Source organism: Triturus cristatus, chromosome 10 (genome assembly GCF_964204655.1).
Source record: "Triturus cristatus chromosome 10, aTriCri1.1, whole genome shotgun sequence".
Taxonomy (NCBI): domain Eukaryota; kingdom Metazoa; phylum Chordata; class Amphibia; order Caudata; family Salamandridae; genus Triturus; species Triturus cristatus.
The window spans coordinates 1,220,901,289-1,220,924,846 of NC_140593.1; the positions used below are offsets into that span (position 1 = coordinate 1,220,901,289).

General features: G+C 51.8%; 1 protein-coding gene across 3 annotated transcripts in view; it reads left to right on the plus strand.

The window, feature by feature from the left end:
* The window catches only part of ARHGAP4 (Rho GTPase activating protein 4), a 219,068-nt gene that overhangs the window by 110,916 nt on the left and 84,594 nt on the right, over positions 1 to 23,558 (plus strand). For all 3 annotated transcript variants that reach the window (XM_085629762.1, XM_085629764.1, XM_085629763.1), the window contains exon 2: positions 23,258 to 23,453. In XM_085629762.1, coding sequence (XP_085485888.1) covers positions 23,258 to 23,453 — 196 coding nt within the window. The remainder of the gene's footprint in view (positions 1 to 23,257; positions 23,454 to 23,558) is intronic.

Below are 23,558 nucleotides of genomic sequence, written 5' to 3' on the forward strand. Positions count from 1 at the left end.
ATTGGTCAATAGGCTTAGTAGTCCCTCCTTGGTACCGCCTATTCTTTTCTTGTAACCTCCCATGGGGACACCTCCTGTTACATGTGTTGTTACTCAGTAGGTTTAAATTACAGCCTCTGAGCTCTCTTTTCTTAAATAGTTTTCTCCTGCTGTTGGGACACAGGACACGCTCTCCCCGCAATACTTTTTTTTAATGTAGGTAGCGAAACATGCACGCTTCTTTTATTATTTGCGTCACCGAACGCGGCCACATGCATTTCGCTTTCTGTTTACTATTTTACTTTGATTATTCAATGGTGGCACCGCGCTTTAGCTTTATACATCTTAAGCTAAAGCGCGGGTGCCGCGATTGCTTCAAAAGTAAAGAAATAGGAAAAAATCTTTCAGGGCCTGTCTCCCCATATCTTTCAGGGCCTGTCTCCCCATATCTTTCAGGGCCTGTCTCCCCTCGCCTTTCAGGGCCTGTCTCCCCTCGTCTTTCAGGGCCTGCCTGCCCCCCCCCCCCCCCAAAATCTTTCAGGGCCTGTCTGCCCCCCCCCAATCTTTCAGGGCCGGTCTCCTCCTGTTTTTCAGGGCCTCCCTCCCCCCCCCCCCCCCCATGTCTTTCAGGGCTTGTCTCCCTCCCCGTCTTTCGGAGCCTGTCACCCCCCCCCCATCTTTCAGGGCCTCCCCCCCCCCACCCCCCCCATCTTTCAGCGTCTGCCCCCCATCTTTCAGGGTCTGTCTCCCCTGAACCTCCCCCTGCCCCCCCCAAATCTTTCAGGGCCTGTCTGCCCCCCCCCCAATCTTTCAGGGCCTGTCTCCTCCTGTTTTTCAAGGCCCCCCCCCCCCCCATGTCTTTCAGGGCTTGTCTCCCTTCCCGTCTTTCAGAGCCTGTCTCCCCCTCGTCTTTCAGGGCCTGCACCCCTCATCTTTTAGGGCCTCCCCCCCCCCCCCCCATCTGTCAGCGTCTGCCCCCCATCTTTCAGGGTCTGTCTCCCCTGAACCCCCCCATCTTTCAATCAGGGGTTTATATAGCGCGCTACTCACCAGTCAGGGTCTCAAGGCGCTGTAGTGGAGGGGGGGGGGGGGGGGGGGAAGCATCTCTGGATCATTCGAAGAGCCAGGTCTTGAGGTCCTTCCTGAACGTGTGCAGGGTCGGGGAGCGTCTGGTGTTCACTGGGAGCTCGTTCTAGGTTTTGGCTGCTATGTGGGCAAAAAGCTTTCCCGCCGGTTCTGTTCCTGCGGATGCGGGGGACCTCAGCCAGGGCGAGGTCGGCGGAGCGGAGGTTCCTCCTGGTTACGTGGAAGGATACTCTCTCGTTGAGGTATTTGGGTCCGGTGTTGTGGAGGGCTTGTAGGCGTGGGTGAGGAGTCTCGACAGGGAGCCAGTGGAGGCCTCGTAGTTGATGGGTCATGTGCTCATGGCATCTTTCAGGGCCTGTCTCCCCCCCCCCCCCCCCTACCCCCATCTTTTAGGCCTGTCTGCCCTCAGAGGAGGGTGTCCATAAGGGGTAAGCAGTCAAGGAGCTCGGCCAGTAAGACTGGGGTGGGGTCAGTCGGAGGTTTCCAGGTACTCTCCGTGGCATACTCAACCCCCTCACATGATGTGTTGCGTGGGGTGGTTTAAGGGGAATGTGGGAGGTTTGGAGAGGTTGTGGGGGCATCGGTGGGAGGAAAATAATGTGTCTGAAAAATAAACACAGTTTTTACAATCTGCAGACATATGCTAGCACGGAGGCGTACGTCTTTAGTACAATCTTGGAGTTATTCAAATCTGTCCCTTTGGCCCCTGTGTTGGTACAAAAAGCATCAGCCTCGCCCCACTAGGGCACTGCCACCTGCAGCCCGGCTGGATGGGGCCAGTCAGAGGGGGGTGCCACCAAACCCGGGCAGTTTAAGGACGGGCAGGCAGCATAAGCCAGGGCCTGTATTTCTGCAGCGCTTTGAGCATGGGATCCGGGCCTCTCCGAGCACATAAGGCCCGGCTCTCCTGTGAGTGACAGCGGTGCTGACGTGACGTGGGTGACGCGCTGCGCTGTGCCAGCTGTCAGCACACTCCATTAGAAGGACGCCGAGGAGCCCGAGGCGAGCTCTGGCACCACAAATCAATGCGCCTCCTCCGGGAGGGGCAGCACTTAGGCGCCTCAGTGAGCTGCGCTCCCAGGGGCAGCCATGATGGAAGCAGAGCCGGTGACAGGGCGGGAACCGACAGAAGAGCGCAGCCAATGACCGGACAGGCCGAGACAGAAGAGCACAGCCCAGGACAGGGCGGGAACCGACAGAAGAGCGCAGCCAATGTCAGTACAGGACAGGACTGAAGAGCGCAGCCCAGGACAGGGCGAGACAGAAGAGCACAGCCAAGGACAGGGCAAGACAGGCCGAGACAGAAGAGCACAGCCAATGTCAGTACAGGACAGAAGAGCACAGCCAATACCAGGACAGGAACCGACAAATGAGCACAGCCAATTCCAGGACAGGGCAGGCACAGACAGAAGAGCACAACCCAGGACAGGACAGGGTGGGTACAAACAGAAGAGCACAGCCATGGACAGGAGATGACAGGCACTGACAGAAGAGTACAGCCAATGACCGGACAGGGCAGGCACCGACAGAAGAGCACAGCCCAGGACAGGCACTGACACAAGAACACAGCCAATGACAGGAGAGGACAGGACAGGACAGGACAGGCACCGACAGAAGAGCACAGCCAATACCCGGAAAGGACAGGCATAGACAGAAGAACACAGCCAATGACAGGGCAGGACAGGGCAGGAACTGACAGAAGAGCACAGCCAATGCCAGGAGAGGACAGGCACCGAAAGAAGAGCGCAGCCAATGGCAGGATAGGGCGAGCACAGACAGAAGAGAACAACCAATGCCAGGACAGGGCAATCATCGCCAGCAGGGTTAGCCGCTGTCGCAAGAGCCTCTCCACCCTCAGCATGGTACGGCCATGCCATTGATCCAGCCAATGTTTACACTTTACATTTTCTGTCCCCTTGCATTCCCTCGGGATGTTTTTGCTTCTTTCAGATATTGGGGAACATGCATAAAGGTAATCATTTGCGATTACCAAATAGTGAATTTTAAGGGTTCCCAATTTGGTAATCTCAAATGCCTATGCATGAAGGATTCGCAATTAATCTTGCGAATCCTTAACATTCCCTCATAGTGATTCGCAAATTGTGAATCACTATGAGGGAATGCATTTCCATTCATTTCTATGGGCCTACAGGCCCATAGGAATGAATGGAAATGCATTTGCGATTACCAAATTGTTAATCGCAATTTGCGAATGCAAATCCAAGGGTGTCTGGGGGCCTAAGCCCCCCCGATGCACCCCCAAAAAAGGAAAGTATGCTAATGTGTAGCACACAGCGCTACATAGCGCATTGAAAAATGCATTTGTTTTTGCGTTTCCTAATGCATGCACAAATTACCATCAACTGCAAGTTGATGGTAATTAGTGTTTCCTAAATGCACACTTGCATTTAGAAAATTCTACATGCATCTCAAATACGGAATCGCAAATTGCGATTCCCTAAATGCATTCACAATTTAGGTAATCACAAAAAATTGAGATTACATATTTTGCGAATGCAAAAAGGTACATGCATCGGAAAAGGCATTTTTCAAGTCGCAAACGGCCCAATTCTGCGAATTGGCCCGTTTGCGACCGGTAAAATGCTTAATGCATGTGCCCCATTGTTTTTATCTTTTTATTAGCCGCATCTGAGTCTTATGTAGTGCATACTTTGAACGGCATGACCTCTAGGCACCTACGCGAGTTCAGGTTGTCACTGGGTATCCAGGTCAAGCGTTTGTGAGCGCTCTGGGTGTGAGGCTGAAGGCAGTAAGGGTTTCTTACCGTGCCTTTCAGTGGGTCATGAAGGTGTTCAGATGTTTGTATGTATGTATGATTCCTATAGCGCAAATGTGGACAAAAGGCAACGGAGTGCTATACAGGGTCAAAGACGAGCATAAAGTTGTCGAATGATGGTTGAGGAAGCAGGGTTGTGGATGGTTAATGTATTGTGATGTAGAGTTCTTTAAAGAGGTGCGTCTTCAACTCTTTCCTACATTGGAGCCGCGTTGGGGCGGTTCTGATGGACACAGGATGTTGTTTCAGATCCTGGGTGCACAGACGCGGCGGCGGTCTTGATGGATACAGGGATGTTGTTCCATATCCTGGGTGCACAGACGCTGCTGCGGTCCTGATGGATACGGGGATGTTGTTCCAGATCCTGGGTGCACAGACGCTGCTGCGGTCCTGATGGATACAGGGATGATGTTCCAGAGCCAGGGTGCACAGACGCTGCTGCGGTCCTGATGGACACAGGATGTTGTTGCAGATCCTGGGTGCACAGATGCTGCAGCGGTCCTGATGGACACAGGATGTTGTTGCAGATCCTGGGTGCACAGATGCTGCAGCGGTCCTGATGGATACAGGGATGTTGTTCCAGATCCTGGGTGCACGGATGCTGCAGCGGTCCTGATGGACACAGGATGTTGTTCCGGATCCTGGGTGCACAGATGCTGTGGCGGTCCTGATGGAAACAGGATGTTGTTCCAGACCCTGGGTGCACAGACGCTGCTGCGGTCCTGTTGGACACAGGATGTTGTTCCAGACCCTGGGTGCACAGATGCTGGGTCGGTCCTGATGGATACGGGGATGTTGTTCCAGATCCTGGGTGCAGAGATGGAAAGGCTTGCTGTCTTGTTTTTCTTTTTATGCTTCTTAGTCTGCAGTCTGATGTGTCCTGGCTCGAGGTGTGCCGAGACCCACCAGGCACGGTGAGCTTGTCTGTACGGTCAGCGAGGTGCTGGTCAGGATGGCTTTCTAACTGGTGCAGCTGGTTTAGAAGATACTGTGGCACGACCAGGGCAGCCAGTGGATCACCATCTGGATGGGGGTGCTGTGATCTTCAGGCCCTGGAAGAGACTTGATGTGGTGTGTACAGTGCCCATGAGGGATGCCAGAGTGGCACTTCGGAGGCCATAGAGTCCGGCATTACCACCACCCAGATGCTAGAGTATGAGAACTTGAACAGCAGTTTGGAAGTTGCTCTGTGGAAGAAACAGTTTCACTTTCTTTAGAAGAGGGAGCTGCTACCAGGCTGTCTTTGTTTTTGGCAGGGCGTTTCTTGACAGTGAGGTTGGTGTCCAGGGTGAATCTGAGTGAATTGTGACAGTGAAAGCTGGGCTTTGAATTAGGGGTGGGCGGAATTTGCGAAATTCACTTTCGCAAACTATCGCGAAAATGTTAAAAATCTCTGCAAACACGCGGAAATATCGTGAAGACGCTGAAGTTTTTTTTCCCGCCGATTCGCGGTATTTTCTGCGTGATCGCGGCTCGCCAACTTACCCATGCGGTTGCTCACGGGCGCGAGATCTAAATCATCTCATACTCTCGCGGTGCATGATCGCGAGAAGAAAGACGTGATCGCGTGATGAATGACGTGATCGTGCGACAAATGACGTTAATGCGTGCGCAAACTGACGCGAGACAGCGCAAATGGCTACCAACAATCTAACATCTCGTGGAGAACACGACCGGATCGGGAAAACTTGTCGGCGAACGCGGGGATTCAGGTAAAGCGATCGCGCGCGCGCGAGAATGTATTTTTTTTTACAGCGCGAGCAAGAAAAAAAATTCCGGTAAGATGCGGATTGTGGAAATTTTGACATATTCACGCTCTCCGCGGAACGCGAAAATGTCAAATTATCGCAATTTCCGCAAGCGGAACGGAATTTTAGCCCAGGCCTAGTTTGATTTGTGCTCATTCAATCCGTGGCCTCTCTGTAGACTGAGTGCACAGAGCAAAAGGTCACAGATGTGCCAGTTGTAATTTCCGTTTGATGTGAAAGCGTGTGAGGAAGTTGTATAGAGCATTTGAAATGCTGACAGTGCCACAGGAAACGAAAGTGCGGTGTGTACGGGTGAAGAGAGCGTGTATGTGTCTGTAAGAGAGGCATGGTGAAGGGGAGGGGATGCCAGGTACACGCAGAAGGACTGAGTGGAAAGAGGGGTGGAGAGGGAGAGGATGTGATGTGAAGGGTTCAACAAGTGTGATTGTGACTCTTAAAAGACCACCACCCCTTTCACAGACTTTAGTCATCAATGTTTATTTAACTGTCTCATAGTTTCAGAATTGAAACATTTTCAGTTCTAAATATAGCAGAATTGCGAATGTTACTCATTTCGCCAAATACTGGCATTAAGCATTGACAAAACCAATGGGTCCGGGCTGTTTTAGGTATGTTTGTTGTTGTGTGATATGTCTTGATGTAACAGCAGAAAACTCCCTGAGAGGAATCCAGATAGAGGTCTGGTAGCACGCGGTGTCGAGCATCTCTCGGGTACAGCTTGTGTGCAGATTCAGAATTATTTTGAGATGTAAAATAGTCCCCCATACATTACTAGCATTCCACAAGAGGCGGAATGATACACCAAACATTACCAGGAGGCGAGAGATTGTTTGTCCTCTGGATGGAGCCAAAGCCCATTTTAATATATTCTAAAGTATTTGTAAGAATATATCTTGCAGATCTGCGCTGTGAAGCCCTGGCCCAAAGCAGGAACTCTCTGAACTAGAATTCTGCAGAAACGTGAAAATGGAAGGAACTGATTTAACACTGTGCACGCCGTCCATCCCCTCTGGGCACCTATTTGTCACAGTGACCACCCAGGCGTTATGTTGGCAGCCAACCCCCACTGCCCTGTGCCCCCTGCATTCCCCCCTACCCCTCCACCCCCGCCGGGTAAACAGCCTGCATGACAGCAGCCAGGCGCTGAGGCGGGAAAGAAATGGCGGGATATTAACTAGGCCTGACAAGTGGCGTCAGAGCCCTCCCCCATCCCTTCTGGGCCCCCTTCCTGCCCCATCATCGTCAGTGCACAACCAGACCTGACAGGTGCTTTCACACCCCTCCCCCACCCCTCAGCTTCATTTGATACTGTCCGGCTCTTCCTCTGCTGTTCAGGCGCGAGGACAGCTGAGCACGATCAAAGGTGTGATGGCACGTGCGTGATGGCACGTGTTCACCACTACCTGGGCACTGGGCATTCAGTCTGTGACGGAGGCTGCCCTCCGAAGCTGCCTCCACTCTGCAGTAGCTGTGGAAGAGTAGTGTAGGCGCAGGTCAAAGGAGGTGGTGTGAAGGTTGACTCTGGGTACAGTACAACACCATCACCATCGTAGGCGTGGGCGCAGGTTCACTACCCCCGGACACTGCACAGAGTCAGTGGCGGAGGCTGGCCTCGGCTCTACCATAGCTCTGGAAGAGTAGTGTCGGCGTAGCTCCAAGGGGGTGGTGTGAAGTAGGGTGACCAACTGGCATTGGTGCAAATTCAGGATGGTGAGTGTAAAAATTCAGGACAAAGGGTCAAAATTCAGGACACAAATTCAGGACAGGAGGTCAAAATTCAGGACAAAACTTCAGGACAAAATAGGTAAGTTTTACAGACACATCAGAGGAGGTCGCGCAATAGTATATAAGTAAGCCCAGCCATATCCGCCTTTTGCCCTTGACACGGCCCGGGAAAACAGAGCGACAGGAGCAAGAAAATGTCTGTAGGGCGCGCAGCGTCGCCGAGGTGTACCGGATCATCCTCGTCTGAGGCTAGCCGGGCCGCAGTCCACCGCCGCCCCGGAGCCTCCGGGACGCTGACAGGCACAGACGGGCAGGACTCCGGCACGACTCAGGCTAAGCGAAGGCGTCCACGTGCGCGTCCCGCTGCGCGGGAGAAAGCGACTTTAAATAGGCGCTCCAATAGGCCCTTAGCGCGCAAGTCCGCTCCAAAATGGCGGCCGCCGCCGGATCAAACACCCCAATCCAAGATGGCGCCCACCAAAGTTCGCCCCCGGGACCCGGACCCACCAAAGTGGTGGTGCTTCTGGCAGAGATGCCTTCTTTATATGTAGTCAGGGGAAAAGGCGCGCTGACTGCAAGCGAAGCTTAAAATCAAGGGTAAGTTAAACACAAATGCAAAACAGGAGATGCTAAAAAAACACAGCGCTGATGTAAGCGCAGGCGCAGCAATGTGGTAGCCAGTAAAGACAGCAGCCACACGAAGGACCGCCTTAAATAGGCGCTCCAATAGGCCCTTAGCGCGCAAGTCCGCTCCAAAATGGCGGACGCCGCCGGATCAAACACCCCAATCCAAGATGGCGCCCACCAAAGTTCGCCCCCGGACCCACCAAAGTGGTGGTGCTTCTGGCAGAGATGCCTTCTTTATATGCAGTGAGGGGAAAAGGCGCGCTGACTGCAAGCGAAGCTTAAAATCAAGGGTAAGTTAAACACAAATGCAAAACAGGAGATGCTAAAAAAACACAGCGCTGATGCAAGCGCAGGCGCAGCAATGTGGTAGCCAGTAAAGCCCGGGCTGTGGCTGGTCGCCTGTGTGGACTCCGGTCACCGTCCACCGACCAGCAGTGGCTCGTGTTAAACATCTGTGCCTGCTGCTCAATACGAGGTCAGTAGGTAGCCATGCCCTGTACATTTACGATCTTCTTGTCAGGGAAAATCCATTATGTCTGCTACTGATTGAAACCTGGCTGGGTGAGGCGTCCAATCCGGACATCTTTTCTGCCATTCCTCCGGCGTATAATATCTTCCGGCAGGACAGAGCGAAGGGTAGGGGTGGCGGGGTTGCTGTGGTGGTGAAGAAGAGCGTGTCTTGTTCAGTGCTCCCCCTGATTTCTATCGGGGGTTCCGAGTCCCTTGCTTTCACGCTCAGACTGTCCTCATGCCAAGCTTTGAAGGGGCTGCTGGTATACAGGCCGCCTGGTCCTGTGGGTTCCTTTTTGGATGACCTGCAGATGGCCATTTCCGATTTGGCGCTGTCCACACAGCATTGTGTGGTGGCGGGCGACTTCAATTTCCATCTCGACGTGGCGGATGATTCGGACTCCATTAAATTGCTGGATATTACATCTTCGCTGGGCCTTGTACCTTTTGTGGTGGGTCCTACACATGAGAAAGGGCATACCCTGGACCAAGTGTTTTCGTCGGTCCCGATTGCTGATATTGAAACTCTGCCTGTGCTCTGGACGGATCACAGGTTGATCAGGTTCTCCGTGTTGGAGAACGGGCGAACGAACAGTAGTGCCCCCATACTGCCCAGACCAGCTGCGAGAGCGCTGCATAGAGTGACGCCCGATATGTTGGAGCAGGCGCTTGCGAATCATCCATGCCCCTTTTCGGGCGTTTTGGAACAGGACACTGAGGCTCTGCAGCTATGGCTGACTGAAAGGTTGAACGATCTTGCCCCAAGGACGGCCCCCCGGTCCACGGCAATTCGGCGATCTGCGCCGTGGTTTACGGAGGTGCTGCGATTGGCTCGCAGCCAATGTAAGGTTGCTGAACGGGCCTGGCGCCGTCAGTATGACGGGAAGGCCAAACTCGCCTATAGGTCGGCTATGAAGGCTTATCACCGGGATATCCTGTGTGCTAAGAAGGAATATCTCGCTAGGAGGATTGAGGAGTCGGTGAACTCCTGTAAGGAGATCTTCACTGTGGTGAAGGAGTTCACGACCCCCAGCTCCAACCTGCCCCTACCAGTTTCACCTGACTTGTGGGCGTGTGATCTTGCCAGTTTTTTTACAGATAAGATTAAGGCGATTCAGGCCTCTTTCTTGGACAGGTCGGAGGAGGGGTGTTGCGGCTCTGGGGCCGGACGCGTTCCACCGTCCACGCCTGTTGCTGTGCTGTCGGATTTTTCATCTGTTTCCAGCGATGCGTCCCTGTTGCTGTTGGCCAGCTTGAAATCGGGTTCGCCGCTAGACCCCTGCCCTGCCAAATTTTTGGCTAGGATGGCAGCGGTGGTGAATCCACTGGTTAATTCTCTTATTAATGCCTCCTTGAGGGAGGGGAGTGTCCCACGCACCTGGAAAAGGGCGATGGTGATCCCCCTCCTGAAAAAGCCCGGTTTGGACGCCGAGGTCCTGGCCAACTACAGGCCAATTTCTCTTCTTCCGGCTCTGGCGAAGATTACAGAGAAACATGTGCATGGCATCCTGTCGGGTTTTCTAGAAACAAACAATCTACTTCACCCATCCCAATCTGGATTCCGTCCTAATTTAAGTACGGAAACGGCTTTGTTGGAGGTCTCGGAGGTTATTCGCGAGACTCTGGATGTTGGAGGCAAGGCCATGCTTGTCATGTTAGACCTGTCGGCGGCCTTTGACACCGTCCCCCATGCGGCGCTCCTCGCCAGGCTCCATGCCATCGGCCTTAGGGGGACGGTGTTCAAATGGTTTACATCTTTTCTTGAGGGCCGCCGCCAGACGATCTGGGTTTCCCAGAGCGCCGCCGAGATGCCGCCATTGGGAGTCGGAGTTCCATAGGGTTCTGTGTTGAGCCCGACGTTGTTTAACATCTTCATGTCTCCCCTGGCGGCCTTGGCGGAGGCTCATGGGGCCCAGATTGTGTCTTACGTAGATGACACGCAACTCCTCTTCACATGCGGAAAAGATCAGGCATTTGATGGAGAGAGCATTCGGGGGTGCCTGGGGATGGTCTTCGACTGGTTCCAACAGAATAGTCTGAAGGCCAATTCCAGTAAGTCGGAGGTTTTATTCTTCGGCTGTGCCACCGACCCAGAGTGGCAGGATTGGTGGCCGTCGGACATGTGCCCTCCTGCACAGTCATCGCTGGTTTCCAAAAACTTGGGAGTTAAGCTGGACAATAAACTTTTGTTGAGAGCGCATGTTCTTGGCTTGGCTGGTACCTGCTTTGGCATTCTGAAGATGCTCCGCAAGTTTTTACCATTGCTTTCTGTGGAGCACAGGCGGATCACTGTGCAAGCTTTGATTGGATCCAGGTTGGATTACGCGAATGCCCTTTTCCTTGGTCTCCCGGATTATTTGGTCCAGCGCCTGCAGGTGGCGCAGAACTCTGCTGCTCGTGCCATTTTTGGCCTTCACAGGCGAGCGCGAGTATCTGGGCTGCTGCAGACGCTCCACTGGCTGCCTATCCGGAAGCGGATTATGTTTAAATCCTTGACGCTGATGCACAAAGCACTTTTTGGCTCTGGCGCAAGATATTTGCAACGGAGGTTGTCTTTTTACCGCCCAGCCCGTTCACTGCGGTCAGATTTTCTTTTCATGGCCGTGGTTCCGCGGGTGAGGAAGGCTTGCACGGGGGGGCGCTCTTTTAGCTTTAAGGCTCCCCAGCTTTGGAATTCGCTCCCGTTGGCTCTACGCAGCACTGCTAATTTGCTGCAGTTCAGGAAGAGCCTGAAGACCTGGCTTTTTAACCTTTAGGTTTCTTTTCCCCTTGTTGCCTTGTGCTTTGTTATTTGTCTGTGTTATTTTACACTGAGCTGCATGTGGAAAGCGCCGGGACACTCTTCTGGAGTAGCCGTGCGCTATATAAACGCATTATAACATAACATAACATAACATAACATCCAAACATATTCAACCATTTGCAAACCTATCCATCATGTATCCTTCCGTCTATCATTTCACTCATCCATCCCTTCATCCATCCTTTCACTCATCTATCCATTATCCGTCCATCCACCCTTTCACCCTATCCATCTGTACACTCATCCATCCACTCTTCTACCCAACCATCCATTCACTCATCCATCCAGCCATTTAGCCTTTCACCCATCCAGCCATCCTTTCACTTACTCATCCATCCATCCACCCAGTCACTCATCCTTCCACCCTTTCAGTCATCCATCCATCCTCCCTTTCTCTCTCCATCGACCCTTTCACTTAGCCATCCTTCCTTCCATCCACCCACCCATCTACTCATCCATTCATGAATCCATCCATTGACCCTATCACTCATCCATCCTTTCTCTCATCCATTTATCCTTTCACACCTTCACTCATCTATTCATCCTTTTGTCCATCTACCCTCCCTTTCACTCACTCACTCATCCATCCTTACATCCACCCTTTCACTCATCCGTCCATCCATTCACCCTTGCACTTATCAATTCATCAATCCATCCATCATTTCACTCATCCATCCACCCACTCAATCATCCACCTTTTCACTCATCCATCCTTTCACTCATCTATCCACCCTTTTACCCATCCAGCTACCCTTCCACCCATACATCCAGCTATTTACCTTTTCTCTCATCCATCCTTCCACTCACTCATCAATCCATCCATCCTCTCTCATTATCCATCTATTCAATCTTCCATTCATCCATTCACCCTTTCACTAATTCATCCAGCCATCCACCCAGCCCTTCACTTACTTACTCGCCCACGTTTTCATATTAATTTTGAGCTGAGCCTTTTTGAGAAGAGGCCCATCAAGAACTTCACCCTAACTGCAGGAGCCATTCCAGGACTGGGACAGAAGCCACCCAGGGCGGAGACAGGATCCACCACAGGGGGGACAGGAGCCATCACAGGCGGGGGGGGGGACAGGAGCCACCACATGGGACAGGAGCCACCACATGGGACAGGAGCCATCACTGGGGGTGGGGGGCAGGAGCCATCACAGGAGGGGGAACAGGATCCACCAGGGTGGGCACAGGGGTGGGCATGCAGTATTCTAGTATCATCTTGGTCTCTTCCAGGGTGGGGTAGGGCTCCTCACCCCCCTCCTGGACAAGACAAGACAGGCTCTCTTTCCAAAATATTAGTTTTGTGCCATTTCTTAATTTTATTACATTATAGACTGCATGTTTGAATAACCAAGGTGTGCTTACAATTTAGTGACAGTAATTAAGCTCTGTGAAGAGAACCATGTGCTGCCTCGGGGTAATCAGGGCCGGTTGTAGGATGTTTTGGGCCCTGGGCAGAAAGGGAATGTGTGAGGCCCCTCTAAATTGCAGAGACATGACACATTCAGGGCTGTTTGCATCTGAATAGATGCCCCTGCTGCCGAAGCTGCAACCCCTCCCTCTCAGTCACCTTCAAGCCCCTCTTAACAGCTCATCAAGGGCGGAAGGTGTGAGGGTTGCCATCCCGCTGTGCCTCTCCAATGCTGCTGGTATCTGAGCTTTGGTGCTGCATCGGCGTCTGTTGCACCCGACCTCAACAGCATCGGAGTCAAGAAGGGAGGTGGGTGGAAGCTGTGCCGGCTTTAGGGTGGTGCGACCGGTGCCCGGTTAAAATTACAGACAAATTGTAACGCTCCGTTAAAGAATCCTTCACGGACAACGGACAGACGGCCGAAATTACGGACTGTCCGTGAAATTTACTGACGGTTGGTCACCCTAGTGTGAAGGTTGACTCGGGGTACAGTACACCACCATCACCACCACCATCGTAGGCGTGGGTGCAGGTTCACTACCACCGGACACTGCACAGAGTCTGTGGCGGAGGCTGGCCTCGGCTCTACGGTAGCTGGGGAAGAGTAGTGTCGGCGTAGGTCAAAGGGGGTGGTGTGTTAAAGATTTCATGTTCAGCCAGAGCTTTGAGTGTCCCCCCCCCCCCCCCCCCGAACTTGCTGAATATTGAGTAATATCTACCTATAGTTACACTACAGTTAGTGGTCTGGTACTAAGTATTTATGCAACGGAAGATAACACACACACATGGAAAGTAGTCGTGAAAGAGGCGCCTGGCTGCACCGAGTGTGCAGTGTTCACCATCCCTGAATAATCCCGTTGACGTCACGCGCTCCTGCTTTCATTAAAAAAACTCGTTATACCCTGGCTGCTTTAAAGAACACGGACAACTTTACAGTTCCTATTTATAAAATCTTTTTCAGCGGTGCACTAAAAATATACAGAGAATCATGAAAAGATGTAACGGACTTAAATAAAAAGGAAGTAAAAAACATACAGAGGGCCAACCGCTCTACAAACACAATCAGTGGAATGAATCATTATTCGGGGTTTATTCGGCGTAAGACGCGAGAATTAACAGTGAATTATCTCCCGTTTTATAAGATATCCGTGTGGAGCAATCCACGGTGCAGCTGCTGTGCAGACAGTAGATTTAATTGTTTAATTGCTAATTAAATAAATACAGATAATCTTGTGATCATCCGCCTCGCAGTGGCTCGGAAGCGGATTCCAGCTGACGGCCTTGCGGTGCGACAGCTGTGCTCCCAGAAGTCTGCTCTCTGGAGCAAGGCGCTTTGTACAGTCATTCGAGCGAGAGCCCAGAATATGGCCAACGGTTCCTCCCTCCTCTCCATAAATGACATTTACCTCCAATTCCGAGCTCCTTGCTTCCAGAGGCAGCCTGGGGAAGCGGCAGAGGGGTGCCGAATCCGGACCTTCGAGGCTTGAATTCAAGTGAGGCTGCCTCTAGCTGCCCACCCCAGGCGGTGACCCCATTGGTTAACCTCTCGCTGAAACGACGCCTTCTGCACTTTTCTTCTCTGGTGGGATTTTGCTTATTGGAATCCATGTGCTACTTGCACCCATTCCACGCCTACAGAAAACCCAGTCTGGTGGTCGAGCCTTGTACCTAGCTCACTCCTGAAGCCTGGATGGACCCACCGCTGCACTTCACAGCCCCCTCCTCACTGCTTGAACCCCGAAAGCAGCTGAAGGCCTACAGAAAACCCGGTCTGGTGGTCGAGCCTTGTACCTAGCTCACTCCTGAAGCCTGGATGGACCCACCGCTGCACTTCACAGCCCCCTCCTCACTGCTTGAACCCCAAAAGCAGCTGAAGGCCTACAGAAAACCCAGGCTGGTGGTCGAGCCTTGTACCTAGCTCACTCCTGAAGCCTGGATGGACCCACCGCTGCACATCACAGCCCCCTCCTCACTGCTTGAACCCCGAAAGCAGCTGAAGGCCTACAGAAAACCCAGGCTGGTGGTCGAGCCTTGTACCTAGCTCACTCCTGAAGCCTGGATGGACCCACCGCTGCACTTCACAGCCCCCTCCTCACTGCTTGAACCCCAAAAGCAGCTGAAGGCCTACAGAAAACCCAGTCTGGTGGTCGAGCCTTGTACCTAGCTCACTCCTGAAGCCTGGATGGACCCACCGCTGCACTTCACAGCCCCCTCCTCACTGCTTGAACCCCGAAAGCAGCTGAAGGCCTACAGAAAACCCAGGCTGGTGGTCGAGCCTTGTACCTAGCTCACTCCTGAAGCCTGGATGGACCCACCGCTGCACTTCACAGCCCCCTCCTCACTGTTTGAACCCCAAAAGCAGCTGAAGGCCTACAGAAAACCCAGGCTGGTGGTCGAGCCTTGTACCTAGCTCACTCCTGAAGCCTGGATGGACCCACCGCTGCACATCACAGCCCCCTCCTCACTGCTTGAACCCCGAAAGCAGCTGAGGGCCTACAGAAAACCCAGGCTGGTGGTCGAGCCTTGTACCTAGCTCACTCCTGAAGCCTGGATGGACCCACCGCTGCACTTCACAGCCCCCTCCTCACTGCTTGAACCCCGAAAGCAGCTGAAGGCCTACAGAAAACCCAGGCTGGTGGTCGAGCCTTGTACCTAGCTCACTCCTGAAGCCTGGATGGACCCACCGCTGCACTTCACAGCCCCCTCCTCACTGCTTGAACCCCAAAAGCAGCTGAAGGCCTACAGAAAACCCAGGCTGGTGGTCGAGCCTTGTACCTAGCTCACTCCTGAAGCCTGGATGGACCCACCGCTGCACTTCACAGCCCCCTCCTCACTGCTTGAACCCCGAAAGCAGCTGAAGGCCTACAGAAAACCCAGGTTGGTGGTCGAGCCTTGTACCTAGCTCACCCCTGAAGCCTGGATGGACCCACCGCTGCACTTCACAGCCCCCTCCTCACTGCTTGAACCCCGAAAGCAGCTGAAGGCCTACAGAAAACCCAGGCTGGTGGTCGAGCCTTGTACCTAGCTCACTCCTGAAGCCTGGATGGACCCACCGCTACACTTCACAGCCCCCTCCTCACTGCTTGAACCCCGAAAGCAGCTGAAGGCCTACAGAAAACCCAGTCTGGTGGTCGAGCCTTGTACCTAGCTCACTCCTGAAGCCTGGATGGACCCACCGCTGCACTTCACAGCCCCCTCCTCACTGCTTGAACCCCGAAAGCAGCTGAAGGCCTACAGAAAACCCAGTCTGGTGGTCGAGCCTTGTACCTAGCTCACTCCTGAAGCCTGGATGGACCCACCGCTGCACTTCACAGCCCCCTCCTCACTGCTTGAACCCCAAAAGCAGCTGAAGGCCTACAGAAAACCCAGGCTGGTGGTCGAGCCTTGTACCTAGCTCACTCCTGAAGCCTGGATGGACCCACCGCTGCACTTCACAGCCCCCTCCTCACTGCTTGAACCCCGAAAGCAGCTGAAGGCCTACAGAAAACCCGGTCTGGTGGTCGAGCCTTGTACCTAGCTCACTCCTGAAGCCTGGATGGACCCACCGCTGCACTTCACAGCCCCCTCCTCACTGCTTGAACCCCAAAAGCAGCTGAAGGCCTACAGAAAACCCGGTCTGGTGGTCGAGCCTTGTACCTAGCTCACTCCTGAAGCCTGGATGGACCCACCGCTGCACTTCACAGCCCCCTCCTCACTGCTTGAACCCCGAAAGCAGCTGAAGGCCTACAGAAAACCCAGTCTGGTGGTCGAGCCTTGTACCTAGCTCACTCCTGAAGCCTGGATGGACCCACCGCTGCACTTCACAGCCCCCTCCTCACTGCTTGAACCCCGAAAGCAGCTGAAGGCCTACAGAAAACCCAGTCTGGTGGTCGAGCCTTGTACCTAGCTCACTCCTGAAGCCTGGATGGACCCACCGCTGCACTTCACAGCCCCCTCCTCACTGCTTGAACCCCGAAAGCAGCTGAAGGCCTACAGAAAACCCAGGTTGGTGGTCGAGCCTTGTACCTAGCTCACCCCTGAAGCCTGGATGGACCCACCGCTACACTTCACAGCCCCCTCCTCACTGCTTGAACCCCAAAAGCAGCTGAAGGCCTACAGAAAACCCAGGCTGGTGGTCGAGCCTTGTACCTAGCTCACTCCTGAAGCCTGGATGGACCCACCGCTACACTTCACAGCCCCCTCCTCACTGCTTGAACCCCGAAAGCAGCTGAAGGCCTACAGAAAACCCAGGCTGGTGGTCGAGCCTTGTACCTAGCTCACTCCTGAAGCCTGGATGGACCCACCGCTACACATCACAGCCCCCTCCTCACTGCTTGAACCCCAAAAGCAGCTGAAGGCCTACAGAAAACCCAGTCTGGTGGTCGAGCCTTGTACCTAGCTCACTCCTGAAGCCTGGATGGACCCACCGCTACACATCACAGCCCCCTCCTCACTGCTTGAACCCCAAAAGCAGCTGAAGGCCTACAGAAAACCCAGTGTGGTGGTCGAGCCTTGTACCTAGCTCACTCCTGAAGTCTGGATGGACCCACCGCTGCACTTCACAGCCCCCTCCTCACTGCTTGAACCCCGAAAGCAGCTGAAGGCCTACAGAAAACCCAGGCTGGTGGTCGAGCCTTGTACCTAGCTCACTCCTGAAGCCTGGATGGACCCACCGCTGCACTTCACAGCCCCCTCCTCACTGCTTGAACCCCGAAAGCAGCTGAAGGCCTACAGAAAACCCAGGCTGGTGGTCGAGCCTTGTACCTAGCTCACTCCTGAAGCCTGGATGGACCCACCGCTACACATCACAGCCCCCTCCTCACTGCTTGAACCCCAAAAGCAGCTGAAGGCCTACAGAAAACCCAGGCTGGTGGTCGAGCCTTGTACCTAGCTCACTCCTGAAGCCTGGATGGACCCACCGCTACACTTCACAGCCCCCTCCTCACTGCTTGAACCCCGAAAGCAGCTGAAGGCCTACAGAAAACCCAGGCTGGTGGTCGAGCCTTGTACCTAGCTCACCCCTGAAGCCTGGATGGACCCACCGCTACACTTCACAGCCCCCTCCTCACTGCTTGAACCCCGAAAGCAGCTGAAGGCCTACAGAAAACCCAGTCTGGTGGTCGAGCCTTGTACCTAGCTCACTCCTGAAGCCTGGATGGACCCACCGCTACACTTCACAGCCCCCTCCTCACTGCTTGAACCCCGAAAGCAGCTGAAGGCCTACAGAAAACCCAGGCTGGTGGTCGAGCCTTGTACCTAGCTCACTCCTGAAGCCTGGATGGACCCACCGCTACACTTCACAGCCCCCTCCTCACTGCTTGAACCCCGAAAGCAGCTGAAGCCTGGTGTTTCGAGTAGTCCCACTGTACCCTCGGTGTGCCTCGACTCACACGGCTGAGCGCTAGGATACCCTGCCGGGTGACAGCACGTCCTACAACTCTGCAGAACACAACACCGTACATACATCCTCCACCAGAGCAATTCTATTTTCCAGCATTGTAAGCATATTATCAACTTCTTAGGAGTATGTATACGTTCTCAAATATTCTTACCAATCAAACATTTTAGAATATATGGCCTGACTTTAAGATATTAAATAAAGCATTGATCTTTGATCTTCTAATGGGGGCTGAGGTTCATAACGACAGAAGAGACCGGATGCTCTTGGAACTGATTACATCCAGGTTAGGGTTATGTGTTTGAAGACATCTTGGGGTGCAGTTGTGAGACTCGCCTCCGTTTTGCTTTTAAACGGCGTCGTCCACTTTCTAGTTGCTTGCCCATGTCCATCCTGTTTTCTTGGGAACTCCTTTGCAGATCGAGCCCTTCACTAAAGATAAGGAACATTCTAAGAGTACTTCCCCCTGTGGTTGAAATGGATTCCCAGGTAGTGGTAATCCATCACTGTCCTTCATTATCTTGTTATCCACATTACCATTTTAATTCACTGCTTTCATCGAGGCTATCCTAATTTTGGTTTTAACTTAATCAAACAGCAGAAAATCCATCTAGTTCTACTATGGGAGTTTATACAAACCATATCGAAGTCCCCTTGGTAGAGCCGATAAAAAGAAATTGGTCTTTGGCCGCGGTCCGGCTGCTGATATGAACCTGGCCTGTGTCGGAGGAAAGCTGTGTATTGTGCTTAAAAGCTCTGGAAGATCTGGTAGGTATTAACAAAATAAAAGTAGAGCCCGGGTGGCTCCTTGTCTCAGGCCATTTCTTGTAAAGGTTTTAGTGGGCAGTCAGCTCTGCAGTATGGCTTGACTCTTACCCATGCATGATGGAGGAACTGCTTGTTCTAGTCTACAAAGATGGTTGTAACGCCCCCTACTTTGTGGCGCAGCGGCCAGGGTGCCTGAGTCCGGACCACGGGGTTCATGGTTCGATCCCTGGTGCTGGCGGCAGGTTAGCCCAGCACCATGTGATTCTGGGCAATAGCTTGCTTAATCTTCCCGAGCACCTCTCCGGAGGTAGCTCTGCGCTTTACAAATGCTGGTATTTATTTATTTACTTGAGATTGGGTCTGTTTAGTAGGTAAACGGTTGGTTGTTTTCCGCATGATTTGACTTCATCGCCAATAGTTCTAATGCCTTAGTCTTATTACCCGTTTTATAAAAGCGTGTTCAGGCTGCCAAATTGCTTTGCTACCATTTTTAGGTCTCGCCTGAGCCAGCGCATGCGCTACTTTGAGAGACATTTAGTATATGGGTTTTCAAAGTGCCACCATCTGCCTCCCTTCCAGCGCGATCACTGCTGCACGCGCACCACTCGCGTGCTTACCATAGATCGTGTGATCGCGATCACTTTCGCTTTGATCGCAATTGCGATCACTTTCACGGCCGTGCGGCCATTACTTTTACGGCAGCGCGCCCAATGCTTGTTTCTTCTTCTTTCCCCTTCCTGCTGTATGGGATCTGTCAACAGAAAATCACGTGGGAAAATGACTGAAGCAAATCTGATTTTTTTTTTAACACACTAGTGTTTTTTGCTGCTTGCTCATGGCGCTGCAGAAAAGGCAGGTTTTATATCCTACCAATCAGAACCCTGGAACAACCAACTGATGATTGACAGAGGGGAGATAATGTTTAGCCTGGCAGATGTAATGCTTCATGTTGAACACAATCATGCTCTTTTGTGAAAGTGTTGCCCCCCCGCTTACGCTGTGCAGGTGCGCTGGCAGTGGGCAGATAGTATTTGCTGGGTGATTGGCACTCTGTCCCACCAATGTGATCCTTGAAGACCAGCAACATTACTTCAGCAGCAAACCAAGATCAGAAGACTTAATCCTGCCAGACCCCTTCCTCGGACCTCTTAATTTCTCCTAAACAATGTAAACAAAATAGAAAAGCCGTACTTTGGGAGTACAGGGTGCCAAAGCAGGGTAATTCAAGACCACAGCGCTCTGTAAAAGATTGACGACCTGCACGTTACAGCAGGCCTGTACTTAGTTTTTTTCTTGTCCTCTGAGCCCTTTGCTTCGTACTGTTTACTATTTACCCATCTGCACACTTTGCCCCTTCATTGACCTTTACTGGAGCAGTGTGACCAGCCTACCGGCGACATGCACCGTATCATGAAACTCTGTGCATGTGAGCTGCTAGCAGGGCGCTTAGGAAAACTGACAGCATCTTCTTGCCAGAGGCATGCGAGCTAATTGTAATTTTCTGCAAAAATCCCCATCCCCCGACCCGTCTGCAGCTTTTGGAGACAGTGCACAGTCAGCAGTATTCGCTCTATTTCTGCATTTGCCTTCGGAACACTTTTTTGAAAATGTACTTTTTATGAGACGTTATAGCGTGAAATCCCCAACTTTTCAAAAAATAAAGACCTGCTTTTTAAGCAAGCGCAGCAATAAAATGTCTTTAATTTTATGACTCGCCAATTTGGGTTAATTGTCAGAATATCCTTAAAGAACCTTAAATACCTTCTGACATAAATAAGATGGCCTAAATATAATTACTATCAATGCTTCCATTAGGTGTAGATTTTCTGTTTAATGAGGCAATAGCTTTAGAAATGATATCTAGGACACGTTATCATCAGGTCATATTCAGGACACAATATTGTGGTACTATACCACAGAGGGTAATGTAGGCGTCTAGCTAAAGAATTAGAAAGACAATGGCAAAGCAACATAGGCGAAAATCAGAAAATACGCATTTTCATGTGGAAGGTTGAGAGAGGCATCGTCTTTGCTATTGCCAATATCAAATGATGGAAATAAAGACATTGTTGAGCTTGATTGAGTGGCATTTGTTGAACCACTTAATTAATTGTGAATTAGTTAGTTTTAACATTGCTAGCAAGATGGCTCTGTGACATGAATTTTACCAATGAAACAAGCATTGGCATAGCCTAGGGCTCGCCTTTGGGACCTTATAAGTGTTTAGTTATGCAGCACAATATCCTTGGTGCAAGAACATCAACTGTTGCATGCCTAAACACTTCTAAGGTCCCAAAGGCGAGATCTATTGGCTATGCCAATGCTTGTTAAGTCTGACCTACAGACAGCCGTCGTACCTGCTTTGCCAAATGCAAGTAATATTAAACATAAATACAAATGCATGCATATATTCATACATAGATGAACTTTGGATCAACCTTCTTCATCCATTAGTCGGGTTAAATGTCACACACATTTCGCTTCTATCCCACCACAGCGCTCCGCATGGGACCCTGGGTCCGCCCACTGCAGCCATTGGTTGTCTTGCACTGTGAGTGACACCTGTTGTACACATTGGCCATTAAAGAAGTGCACTGTAGTGGCAGGGCTGGTGGCCAATGCTTTCCTTTGTCTACACTTACTTCTTTCCATTCTTTAGCCTTATTTATTTTTTATGTCCTCATTGCGTGTTTAAACTAGGTCTTCAGGTAATCGTAATTCAAAGCCAGTAGTACCTTTTGCCTCTACGAGGGCACCCGTTCTGTGTGTGAGGGAAGCATTCGCTGCTGCTACGACTACCCGTTCTGTGTGGGAGGGAAGCATTCGCTGCTGCTACGACTACCCGTTCTGTGTGTGAGGAAGCATTGCTGCTGCTGTGATGTACCCGTTCTGTGTGTGAGGGAAGCATTCGCTGCTGCTACGATGTACCTGTTCTGTGTGGGAGGGAAGCATTCGCTGCTGCTACGACTACCCGTTCTGTGTGTGAGGAAGCATTGCTGCTGCTGTGATGTACCCGTTCTGTGTGTGAGGGAAGCATTCGCTGCTGCTACGATGTACCTGTTCTGTGTGTGAGGGAAGCATTGCTGCTGCTGTGATGTACCCGTTCTGTGTGTGAGGGAAGCATTGCTGCTGCTGTGATGTACCCGTTCTGTGTGTGAGGGAAGCATTCGCTGCTGCTACGATGTACCTGTTCTGTGTGTGAGGGAAGCATTCACTGGCACTTCTTTGTATCCATATCTGTGTGTGACGGAATCATTATATGCTGCTGTGATATACCCTTGCTGTGTGTGACAGGCATTTGCTGCCGATGCGAGGTACCTGTTCTGTGTGTGAGGGAAGCATACGCTGCTGCTTCAGTGTACATCATCAATCAGGTGTGAGGGTGAAAATTAAGTGAACAAGTGTAACTGTAATTTGGAGTTAGGGTAGGTGCGGGGAGTGGTAAAATTATACTTGATATGCAAGAATGTATTGATGGAAACCACACATCATTACCCTCGTGATGTAACATGTAGCCTGGGCCTCCTTTCAAGTACTCGTCATGGCCTGCCACATCGCCCCAGAAACTAACTCAATCCCTGCTTCATGCAGGACCATCCAAGGCGAGTGTTGGTGCTGGCTTGTGAAATTGGGGCGCTCTTCGCCATTGGAAGCCATTAGTGTGCGAGGAGCGAAGAGTTACCTGGGCTCTGTACCCTCTCTCCATGTTTGATAGTCCGTAGTCAGTCAGGGATGACCATCTTATCACTATGATGATGTAAATCTAACTGTTCAAAACTCTCACCTGATGGAGTTTCATCTGCTCCTTTTCCCAAAAATCTTTCTTTCCGAAGGGTGCTCAAAATAAATTTTTGTTTCATATATACATTGTTTTTACTTACTCTCTGGCTAGCTAGCTCACCATTCCTATCTATCTTGGTTTTTTTTCTCCTAATGTCAATGGTAACTTTTAATTCTGATGTCTGGATTCAATGCTTTGGTTTGTATTCTCTTTGAATTTTGATTCCTCATACTTTTAAAATTGTAATATTTAGTTTCTGCTTTAGTATACGTACATCGCCCTGACGTCTCCCGAGTTTAAGGTTTATGCTTCACAGATAACGAACAAAACACATGTGCAAAGAATACTGGTGTCCTTTTCACTACAGTTATGATGTGTGTGTGCACTCTGATGTCATGAAGTACTTGAGAAAGCTTTCACACCCTGCCAGGGAAGTAGAATAATGGATAGATGGATAAATGAATGAAGAACGCAGCGCTTGGCGCTGATTGGCCTGGTGGTGGTTGATTGTGTCTCCTGCAGCGCCGTGATGGGCCTAAGTTTGCCTGTACGCAGCTGATGGGGACGGCCTCATAGCCTACACCCGCCCTGATCATCTCTCTCCCTTCTGTCCCACAGAGATCCGTGTTCAGCTCGCCGAGCAGCTCAGGTGCCTTGACGTCCAGGTGGACATTCGCCAGCAGCTCCTGCAGGACTTGTCTGAGTTCCTGCGTCGCAAGGCTGAAATCGAGCTGGAGTACTCGCGTGGCCTGGAGAAGTTGAGTGACCGCTTCTCCTCCAAGATACGCAACTCCAGGGAGCACCAGAACTTCAGGTGAGAGAAAGAATCGGGGCGGAGGCTGGGCCCAGAATGTAGTCGTTGCAGCCGAAGGAGAATCCCCTGAATTTCCTACCCGGCTGATGATTTTGCTGCAGACCC